General features: G+C 43.1%; 1 protein-coding gene across 3 annotated transcripts in view; it reads right to left on the bottom strand.

Annotated features, from left to right (window-relative positions):
• The window catches only part of CELSR3 (cadherin EGF LAG seven-pass G-type receptor 3), a 968,624-nt gene that overhangs the window by 272,378 nt on the left and 684,098 nt on the right, over nucleotides 1–12,148 (bottom strand). For all 3 annotated transcript variants that reach the window (XM_069643335.1, XM_069643336.1, XM_069643337.1), the window contains one exon: nucleotides 10,852–10,946. In XM_069643335.1, coding sequence (XP_069499436.1) covers nucleotides 10,852–10,946 — 95 coding nt within the window. The remainder of the gene's footprint in view (nucleotides 1–10,851; nucleotides 10,947–12,148) is intronic.

Genomic DNA, 12,148 nt, shown 5'->3' with positions numbered 1-12,148 from the left:
GAGCTTCCCCTTACGCTCCTTCAAGGCTTTCGCCGTCATAGATAGGTATTCCTCACACTCCGAACACTGGTGTTCGATTCCCAGACACCACAAACAGATCCTGTGAGGATCCGTCAACGACATTTTCTTCCCACAGTCTCGCCATTTTTTGAAACTGGACCGAGGAGTCGTCGGGTCGGAGGAGGAAGCCATCGAGTACGAGTCGGTTTTCTCGAGGAAATATGAATATATATCGACTGACAAACTGAGCAACGGTATTCCGAGGCACACGAAGCGCGGAAAAACGGAACTGAGCAACGGACGCTGCGCGTGGCCATTTATAGGCATGATGACGTCGGCGTCGATGCGGTGGCTGTCGAGGAGCACCTACTCGACGGACGTCGACGCACAGCGCCCTCTACTGGGAAAACATTTTTTCCGAGGCCAGCAATCTGGAGATACAAATATCATAGATAAGGAATACGTCGGAGGACACAATCCCTTCGAAGGTTAGTTTCGGTATGAGGGTGAGGAGCTTGGCGTAGCTCCGTCAATTGATATCAGGTGTTGGTTGAGCCTCGTTTTGAAGAGTTCCACTAAAGTGATGGCTTTGATGGCCAGGGTTAGTGCAATTACCCTCCCTCCCCCGTTGTTATATCCCCACTCCTTGTTTCTCTGCTCCCTAACCTTGTTCTTCCCCTATGATTGTAAAATACTCCATTGTTACTTCCGCACTCAATAAATACCCTAATAATAATCATAAAAAGCATATCTCAGGCCACCTCCTTGCTCTCCCCTCCCACCCTTTACAATCATTCTCATCTACCGATCACTGGGCACAATCATACGCTTCTGCTCTGATCTTAAGCTTTTACTCACAATGCTCCCAAATGATGTACATGCCATTGTAATGGGTGACCTCATATTCTACAAAATACCCAGCAGCTCCAACATTACTTCATTCTCTGTCAACTCAAACTAGTGACTAGTTGACTAAACCTTAGTAGCCTTCCAATGCACAGCCAAGGACACTCTCTCAATCTCATATTGCTATCTTCCACCATGGTCTCCTCTGCTCTTACAATCATCCCCCGCCTTCCACTTCACCGTCTCTACTGCTCCACCACTCTCCCATCCACATCCCTAATTCACTACCAAATGTAAATTCAAGCCACTCTCTGTGGTCCCATACCTCAACTAAGTCAACATCTCACTCCGAGCTCTCTCTGACAACTCAATGCATTGAACTCGCCATTATTGAATTCAACTCTGCACTGTGTACTCCTTCAATAATCATTACCCTGCATGATACGTCGCCACTTCACGCCTGCGCCCTCGAATATGAGACTCCCCAGCCATACAACTACTGAGGACAACAATGTGTCGCTGCTTAAACCACTTGCACAAAGACTTGTCCCCACTCTTTGCACTACCTACAAGGACTTTCTACTCACCCTGACCGAATCTCGTGACATGGCCAAATATTTCTATTACACTCATCTTGTTTCCTATTTGTGCTCACACCCTCACAAACTATCCATGAACCTCCATGCCATGCTTTAACACTAAGAACCATTTAATTTCCTCCTCTCTCGCCGCAATGACACGGCCTCCTCCCCCACAAATATTGCCAAAACACAACACACTTTTACCCATTCTTCTATCTCTACCGCTCTCTCCCTGTCTTTTCCTCCTCATCTCACTTTATTTGCCTCATCCCACACTGAACGTCTAACAACCCTTCACTATGCCAACTCACCCTGCACTCTAACTGACCCCTTTGTGCCACAAATTATTAAGGAAAGTACCCCTATCACCTCTGCTCAAATCACTCTCTTATCCAACCCCTCACTCACTCTCTCTCAACTGGTATCTCCGTAGCATGTTAAAAAAAAACACAGTTTACACTATCCTAAAGAAACCAAGTGTTCACCTCAACAAGACTTGATTCTACAGACCGCTCTCTTCTCTCCTACCACTCTTAAATCCTCGAAAGGTCAACTATCTCAAGGTACACTCACTTGTTGACCTCCTCTAATCTGCATTCCAGTCCAAACACTCCAACGAGACTGCGCTCATCCACGCTGCCAATTTCTTACCACTGCCCACCACTCTCACCATGTCTCCATTCTCATCCTTCTATACTTTTCTGCTGCCTTTGACACTGTGGATTATCCCACCCTACTTCAACCGCTTTCCCTACTTTGCTTGAAGGATACTTTACTCAACATCGTGTCCACCTAGCCCTCACCCTGCTCCTTCTATATCGCAAGGGAAGCCAGCATCTCCTTCACGACAGCCTTTGCAGTGGTTGTTCTTCAGGTATCAGTCCAAGGCACTCTTATTTACCCTATACACCACCTCACTTGCCAAACTTTGGCTTTAACTATTACCTCTTCGCTGATGATACTTGCCTTTTCCCTACCCTTCTTCAACCATAGAAATCTCTGAACACATAATCAACTTCTAGACTGCCATCGGCCACTGGATGGGTCAACATTGCCTCATGCTAAACAGAAACCCTGCCTCCCTCATCTTTTCCCCCTGACCTCCCAAACCCCCACCAAGGCTCGCAACCTTGAGTCCTCTGAAAGAGACCTACAACTCTATCAGTTCATCATGGCCACTGCAGCCAAACTCAACCTCCTAAAAATTAGAAAAGTCCACTACCACCTAACGCACCACTCAATTAAAATCCTTATCTCTACTCTTGTGCTCAGCAAAGTGAACTACTCTGCAAGCCTATGTCTTGGTCTACTCCTCTGCTATTTTGCTGCCCTCAACAAAGTCCTCAACTTTGTGACATGCACCCTTTTCAGCTTACCCATATCTCTCCAACCCCACAGATCTACCTACTGTCCCTACACTGGATGGGCATGTGGAAACCTGGCAATAAATCCAATAAGCAATGGTGGCAGCAAAGCTAGAGTCAATGAATTCCCAAAAGCTTTGTAGACATGGACAAGGACACTTGCAGAATATCCCATCCCAAGAATGTGGCACCAGAGCTCATAAACTTCAGGGTTTTATAGGGTATTACACAATGGGTTTTACACAGAGAAATCAGTAAGATATATTTAGAAAGTTACAGCAACAATGGGTTTTCTAAGAGAACATTAGCATGTCCCTTGATTGACATGCTTTATAGTACAATACATGAGCTATACAATTCCTTTCAGCCTACCCACGTAACATAACCTCTGCCTGCAGCTGACCTTTTCTGATTACACAGAACGGGACTTGATATACCCGGTCAGAGACTACCATCATGGCTGCATAGCCTTGCGGGTTATTTCTGTTTGTACCAGTCAATCATAATTGCTTAGGTTTTTCACTGCATCATCTCCCCAGCTTTGGGTGTGGTTCTGCTCCGCCCATGGCTCATGTATGACCAAATCAACCTCTCTTTAAATTCCTGCTACTGGTCTATAAATCCACCCATGTTCTTGCCCTTCACTACCTCTTTGACTGTATCTCATTGTACGTTCCCTCTGGAACTCTCTGCTTCTTGTCTCTTCACAATGTTTGAATCGCCGCCCTCAATTCCACCTTCCATTTTCTCCCCTTTTCTGTGGTTTTCCCACTCCACTGTAATACACTTCCCCAGGACATCAAAGCCACCACTTCAGTAGAACTCTTCAAAACAAAGCTAAGACTCCACCTGTTAAGAAAGGAAGGAGCCACTCCATGCCCCTCACTCTCCTACCAAAACTAACAGTCTAACGCAAATATCCTGCATTCTGCCTTCAGAACAACTATATATAATTTATAAATGTGTAAATACTGGTTTCAGGCTCTCAATGCTAAAAATATCACTATACGATTGGGGAAGTGGTTGAAATTGGCCACTGAAATCCACAGGATAAAGGTAAATGGTCATTCAATCTTAGGACAGATGACATCATAGATATCATTAAGAGCACAAAGTTCTTAAGGTCCTGGGCCCAGATGGCATATTGCACAAAATAATCAAGCAGAGATTCTATCATGCATATGCCTACTCAAGACCATGTACCTAACCATGTTAAAGAGTTTCCAAGCGCATATCTACGACTGAAATACATTAGAGTTAAATTTAACTTGGTGGAGGCCTGGGAGGTACTTGGCGCTAGGATCAATTTAATGAGAGATTGAAGACATTGTCGATTAAATGACGTTCCGGTTGTGGAAAGTGCCAAATATCTTCTATGCACCTGCAAAGCCGTGGCAGACCACCATAGGAAGTATTTGTTGGGGACGGGAGCAGGGGAGGGTAACCTCCTCTGTGAGGACAGTCTATGGACAATTTATATTGAAGGAAATCATATTGTACTTATATGACTACATTTTGGGGCGATATCAAGGATATATTAAAAGCCCCCATTGGGTGATGAATTTTGGCCATTTGTTGGCTTTTAGCACGCAAAGTGATTAAATTGGATTGTTGATATATAGTTGATATTGTTTTTTCAATTTATGAGTATTTATTGAAATATGGTATTTTGTATGTTTAAGAAGTCATGTTTTGACTGTACTATACTAATACAAAAATATAATAGTATTCTGTCCTCCAGTTCCTTTCTCTGAAAGACATTGCTAGTCTAACACCTTCATCATCCAGCATACGCCATTCAATCAAACAACGCTCCTTGCACTAGGACTGCTCCTCCTCTCAGTTACTGTTTACCACTGTAAGTCATTTCTTAAATAAAACACACATATAAATACTTTTGTTTTTACCACACAAAAAAAAACATGTCATTTAAAGAGGGATCAAGGAGCAGAACCTGGGGGACCTGAGGTCAAGGAGAAGACATCAGATACATGATGTGACATTTGGAGGTGGTATGGTATATAAGGGATCCACTAGAGTCCACCTAGTCATCCTACTTCTATCTACCAACGAGTCCAATCGCACTCCAAAACCTTTCTGCTATAACCCACCATGAGATTCATTTAACAGAAAGCAAATGAGAATCCCCACAGTAGAGTCACAAGAAGGGTGGGGTGTCAGGGAACAGGAAATAGTGGCACATAAAATAGAGGGTATATTGAGAAGGAACCTTGCACGAACGGTGACTCTCTCGCTCTTCTCTACCATAATCCGCAGAGTTTAGGATCATGAACAGTGGAGCAGAAACTAGCAGCTACTCACAAGTGCAGCTACTGTTCTTGTGGCGCCTTTAATACCGATATATTGTGAGTGAAATGAAGGACTCAACCAGGGTTAAATAAGGTGACCTTGCCCTTAGTGTAGGGAACTGGACATTGGACTAGGATCTCGTTATAAATGTTAGTCATCCATCCTGACAATGTTAGTCATAGAGCCTTACGTTTATGTTTTAGTTTACATTCCCTAGGTGCTGTAGGAATTCCTCCGACCCTCCTCGCAAGGTAAAACAAAGGTGTCAAACAATTTCCAAAGTCTCAAGTTTCCTGTTACATACACACTGGGAAACTTGCTGATTTCAGATATTATATTGATTTTGGTAGAAATTCAGGTTAGGACCAGGCCAACTTGGAGGCAGAAGAAGTTCAAATCTGTACTTAACTAAGTGATGGCTGAATTAGCTTGAAGGACAAAGCAATGTCAATGTTGGACATCTGAAGACAGCAGGAGAGCTGTCCCAAGCCGTTTTCAACCTAGAAGGAACACCTTTCTCTTTCAGCTTTTAATCAGGTGGGCGCAATGAGGACAACCACACAGTACATTTAAGGTGGTGTATAAGTATTCTAATTAATCACAAATGCTGTAAAATGTACAATTTTATGCTGCTAGATCTTCTATTTATTGAAACTATATTTTGAAGTGGATGGCAAAAAAATCTCAGTAGATCAGCTTTCTTTCTTTCTTTTCAAATTATTTCGATTTCTGTTTACTGTTAAAAAGAATACACTATAATTGGAAGTGAGATATGAAGTACAGAGAAATATACGACAGCAACGACACACCGTGAAGGTGCAAGAAGTGACTGTATTTCACAGATGGCACCGTATAAAACATCAACAAATAAACAGATAAAGAAATATTGTGTTCAATCCAAAAAAAGTCTTTATAGTCTACCCATGCTAGAGATGGGTTCATACAAATCAGTTTCATGATGTAATGAAAAGGAGTCATTCAGATCTGACACCGCAGCACAGATGAGATATTCTACTGAAGGCATTGTCATTCTATAACAAAAGGCACACAGAATAGGTTTTGCAGGGAAACGAAAAGTAAACAAATCACCATAAACTAACTATCAGGCAGATTACAGTGTTTACAAACCCAGAATAAAGGTCTTGTCTGTAAGTTAAGGTTTTTTGATGATTGGATGAGTAATCAGTAGGGATAAAAATCAGAATGGATGGTGTGGTGCAAGATAAGGTGACCTTATGGCCATATCACCGGGACAATGTCTGCACCTAATGGGATTTCAGTGTCTGATCCTTCGATTACACATTCATTCACTGACCTATTATCAAGCTGAAGTGCATGGTGGGCCTCACAGGTAAAAGGCAAGTGCATTGAAAGAGTGGTCATTGTCATTTAAAATCCAGGTTGCACAGGGAAGGCAGGACCATGTCTGTTTGCACTTCTGTGCAAATGGTCCTGCTCCCCCATGCAATTTTAAACCATTCCACCATGCAGTTAAAATATACAGTGCAAACCACAGGCATGAATGACACCAGCAATTAAGGATTGCAGAAGTAATTTACCAGGTGTAAAAGACAGGTGTATTCCATTGGAATCTATTCATTTAATACCAGCACGAAAATACATGCTGGTGTTAAAACATGCAATGTTTTGAGCTGGACCGGGAAAGCATGACAGATACGGCTAGTCCGTTCAGTGCCACATAGCGCCTCAAATGCAATCGAAAATCACACAGGCCATTAAAGAAGTTGTTGTAACGCATTTACACCTGACTTGACCTAACTTTTCCAACAATCTGTGGGACTTGCAAAATGAGCAACACTGTATTATGGATTACTTGTTGTATGGAGAGCTGATATAACTGAGCTCCAGTACTAATGTACTCCCCGACCACATAAGCAGTCAATTTATATTAAGTGCACTTAAGTGGTGTTGGGTCTCCTCTATGCAGTTTTCAACTTTTGCAAAATGGAGTGCAAAGTAAAGAGTAAGAATATGTGAAATTACTTTTATGCTCTGTTTTGTAAAAAAAAATGCTGGCTACAAATTACACTTTGAAGCTAACATTTACAATAGATTGTAGGGAATCCATCTGGTTTTAGCAGGTGCTAAATGCTGGTGGATTTCATAGGAATCCATTAGTGTAATGCCAGCGTGAGACATACATGCTGGCGTTAAACCATGTGCTCTTTGCAGAAGGAGCAGGAATTTACGGTGGAAATATTGTTTCCGCTTTGTGCCTATACGCTTGCAAAAAGAAAATCTCCAAAGCAGTAAAGCAAGATGAAACTGATCTACCCCCTTGAGTTACGCCTTGCCTTACCGCTCCAGGGCTTATAAAATGGCCGCTGTTGCGTGATCAGGGGCACCTCTTTGTGGCCCCTCATTTGACTCCCATTTTCCAATGTAATTAGATCATCGGCATATCTCCTCCATTGTAGATGTATTGCCCCTAATTTAGGGGTGGGGGGAATGCATGCTCAGAACCAAAATATTTTTACAAAATCGGAAGTGAGCTGAACTGCTTTGCCATTATCACGCTATTTTTCACATACAAACATTTTGGGGACCCAGGCACACCGGTTACTAGAACAATTGTTCGATCATAATACTGCTGATTGTCAGCTCTAGGCAAATCTGTGCAGTAGGCTTCAGCACACACGTGTTAGTATTATCTAATGCTGCTGCTTATGTTATGTCCGTATTCTTAGCCATTGTGATCTTTGAGGTTCGAATATGATCCTGTGTTTAGATAATGTTGCTTCATATGTTATCACTGATTTCTCACTTAGATTCGGAAGCATCTCCTGTGGGATGCCCGAATGCGAGTTGTGAGCATGCATACACAGTCAAGGTGGATATTTTTTATTTTACCCGTTTAACTGTGTGGTGGAAATTGTGTGAAAGAAGAAACAACTTGTTGAGGCTTTTCCACACCACTAATGATGCCAACTGCTTTGCGTCTGTTCCCTGGTGATACACATTACAGTTTTGACGAACAAGGCTGATACCTTCTTGCGCTTTTGGATAATATGGATTTGCCATGGTATTGATTCGTGGCATGTCATTTCATGTAACAATGGGCAACTCTCTTGCAAAGAAACAATCTCCGTCTCCACTCCTCTACAGCCAATATGTTCAAAACATTTGACACTTAACACAACATCCCCTTCCACCAATATGCAGACGACACACAAATATACTTCCAAATATTTTCGTCCCCCTCCTAACTCCACATCCTCAAAAGTTGTCTCTCCACAATCACCACTTGGATAGCCACCCACTTCCTCAACCTCAACCCTTGCAAAATGGAATATCTCCTCATCTGTCTCCCCAAACACAAACCCAAACTCACTGCATGGATCAAAGAACTCGCCACGGACAACCCACACATATCCCTCTCCTCACCTGTCAAATGGCTTGGCTTCACCATTGACCACCACTTTTCCTTCACACACCACATAGCTGCTGTCATCAATAGGGGTGTCACAGTATTGGTTTTATGGCAGTATGATAACCTTCTTGCCAAATTACGGTATATCATGTTTATCGTGGTATTGCAGGTGGAGTTAACTAATCTTAACAAATATGTTCTTTAAGTTCATAAATTGTCAGCATTTTGAAACTTGTCTCTGCACATTTTTAGCTGATCCTTCAGGAATCTAAGGCGGCTGCAGATTTGGTCTTTCATGGCGCTCACTTGTTGATCGCCTTGAATGAAAGAGTGACTAGCGGAAGTATTGTTAAAATGCACATTATGAGCAATGAGCTTGCTGCTCAGTCACAGGTCATGGCTTTGAAAATCGGCCTCGACCTGCATTATTTTGGAACCACATGGCATGGGCATCATGACCCCTCACTGCGATCAGTGATAAAAGTTTGTTTTGATAACGCTTTATCCCATTAAAGGGAGAAAAGTCACTCATGTGAGGCCTGAAAACCCATGTCATTGTGTTTCTTTTGTCAAAATGTCATAGCCAACACACACTCACCGAAAGGTTGCATATTGATCAAATAACTATAGCTTGTTTACCAACTGCCTGGTGTATTATAAAGGTCTGATGTTGGAGTCACCACTGACCATGTAATCCTACCAGGACAGCGTTCAGTGGGCGCTGTTGATTTCTTTCTTGATTCTTGCAATACATGTTCATTTACCTTCTTAAAGATAGTGGCACAAAAACATTTTGAAAATGACAAAGTTAAAATACATATCGGCACAAATATGGCATAGACCACCACATCACCACAGCCCCATCATTACCATTTTCCCCAGGTCTGAGCGCATTAGAACCCTTGTCATGTGAGTTGAGACAGAGGAATTCTTTCATGGATGGGTGGTGTCACAAATCGAGGATAGACCTGAGAAATATCTCACCCCCATTGCTCTGGATACTTCAAATTGAATGTAGAATCTGTCCTGCCTGCTCCAGTCCAGTGCCAAATGCAGAAAGCAGGTGAAGGATCAAGCAAAGCAACAACTCTAGTGCCAATGTGTAAATCTACACGGAGGACAGTGGCGCGGGGTGGGGGGCAGTTTATATACTATCACAAAGCACTGATAGGCCCAGTGTTCATACAGTCTACAGAGCTAATGTTTTTTGTGGACATGCATAGGAAGGGCACCCAATTCATTCTTCCTTTGAATTCTGGGAAGTGTAGTTCCCCATCTTTCAAATTGGTGGGAAAACTACAAATTGGCTGATCTTTAACCCGACTCTACTGATCACAGAGAAAGAGTGGTCACAGCATCAAAGATGCATTTGATAATGTGGCCTCACTTTCCCCATTCCCTTGTCTGCCAAACGCCACATCCCACAGTGCAAGATCCAGAATGCGCAGCACTTGCTTACTGCAGCCTTACAAATCAGATTGAAAAGCTCACTTAATAACTACAGGCCCTAAAACGGTATACCGGTATAAACAAAGTGATGGCTATTATAGTTCAATTAAGCTGTTCACGGTATCTACAATGGTATACCTTTATACCGTTACACTCCTAGTCATCAAAACCTGCAATCTACAACTACCCCTCCTACGTACGATCAGACAAATCCTTTATCATGATGACTTCTGCACCGCAGTCCAAGCACTGATGCTGTTCAAGCTACAGCAATGCTCTCTTCACTGGGCTCCCTAGCAACTCTCTTACCCCAGCTGCAAGCCACACACTCAGCAGCCAGACTCATCCAACACCTACCCAAACATTCACACATTACCCCAGCTTTCACCCAGCTCCACTGGCTCCCCGTAGCACTAAGAATTGCCTTCATAGGACTCTGCATTGTTTTCCAAGGTATCCACTACAAAACCCCATCTTACCTTGAGGAAAAACACAAACCCATCTCCCACACAAATACCAGACAAGGAAACCAGAATCTCCCACAGTCCACTCAGCAAACTAACATGCACAAAACAACAAGTATTAACCACTGGGCACTCAGGGCAACAAACACCCTACCTCTTCACATCAACACTGCACCCTTCATCACCACTTTCATAAAGAGCCTCAAAACATACCTGTTTACCACAAATAAAACTGTCCCACCCTTTCCCCTGCTACCACTTGTCTGTTCTAATCATTCCAACTCATCCTGAAAACATTATGTAACTTCTGTTTCACCTCCCTCCTCTATGCCCTTTGACCCTGTTCAGTCACTCTGAGGCCCTTTGGGTTGGGCCAGCAGTGAACAAAAATGTTAAAAAATAAACAAATAAATGCGACCCCAGTGGAGAAAGTGGGAGAATCTTACCTGTGTCAAGAGGTCCATGAAGTGGGGGGATGTACAGTTGAACAAGTCTGGTTCACGCCAACCATTGTCCACATCACAGTGTCTGATTGCGGACCCTGATAGATCAATTAAGATAAATGAGGTATTAATTGGCAACAATGCATGCTCGCTCATGCTCTTACCCTAATCTCTGCTTTCAATACAGTGCTGTCAATCTGCTATTTTTCCTTATATGTGTGGCCCGTAGACCGAATTTACACTAATGTGCCAACGTTCACCAATGTAATTATCCCTTCAGTCATGCTCATTAAACACGTGAAATTCAATGAGTAATCTGAGGCCTTATACGTTCCAATCATATTTATGTAATTCTGATCAAAACTAAACCCTTAGTTATCCAACATCATGGAACTAATAGCAATAAGAACAGGTCAGTTGCCTAAACGTATATGAACGTTGCATATCCTGGCCAAGGGCACTGGCCGTGGATGCAGACCATGGCCACTGGTCACTTAAGGTGCAAGTGGGCCATTGCCATTAGCCACAAGCCATGGCCAATGCCCACTAAAGGTCACTTCAGGGGAGATGGAGCATGATCGATCAAAGTCCAGGGTCATTATCCACATCGGAGGGTGGCAGGAGCAACTGGCCACCTTGAGTTGTTTGGAGGACCAGGGGCCTGGCCAAAAGCCAATCCCCAGCCAAAGTGATCTCTAGCCATGCCGAGTGCCCATTACAGGTGGCTTCAGGTTGGGGCAGCCTGATGACAAATATAAGAATGTTTTAGCTGCCTGGTTGATAAGGGCTTCCTCGAAGAGTAGGTAATCAGAGACGACTGACGGTGTCTTTACAACTCAAAGAGTCCTAATTAGGAAATCACTAATGGTCAGTGATGAATACAGATTTTAAACTTGGGATGCAGCTTCTTTTGGTACAACTAATACCACTTCAGGTTTATTGCAGCTTTTATTCTAGCAGGCTTTATCTTTAGATAATTGACTGTTTTTCAAGTAAGTGCTACTAAGACGATACTGGCGGCCTCTAACGAGGAGGGAAATGTTTCAAATGCGCATGCGGCCACAACAGTGATTAGCGCTATTAGAGCATTCTGCAAACAAATAGCACACCTCTTCCTTTCATCTGCTTTTGTTGGAATAATTTGGAGGAGTTGAAAGCATGGCAACAGTAAGCATGCCTAGCCCTCCCTAGGGCTCTGGTTAACTGAACCAAAGAGAGAAAGGGAGAGCGAGGGAGGGAGAGAGACAGAGCAAAAAAAGTCGAATCTCTCGTTTTGACCACCGGCTTCCCACCTTCTTAT

The sequence above is a fragment of the Ambystoma mexicanum genome, chromosome 2p (genome assembly GCF_040938575.1).
Source record: "Ambystoma mexicanum isolate Mex_15411 chromosome 2p, UKY_AmexF1_1, whole genome shotgun sequence".
NCBI lineage: Eukaryota > Metazoa > Chordata > Amphibia > Caudata > Ambystomatidae > Ambystoma > Ambystoma mexicanum.
Note: the sequence above shows the minus strand (reverse complement) of the source record. Positions and strands in the feature narration are given on the sequence as shown.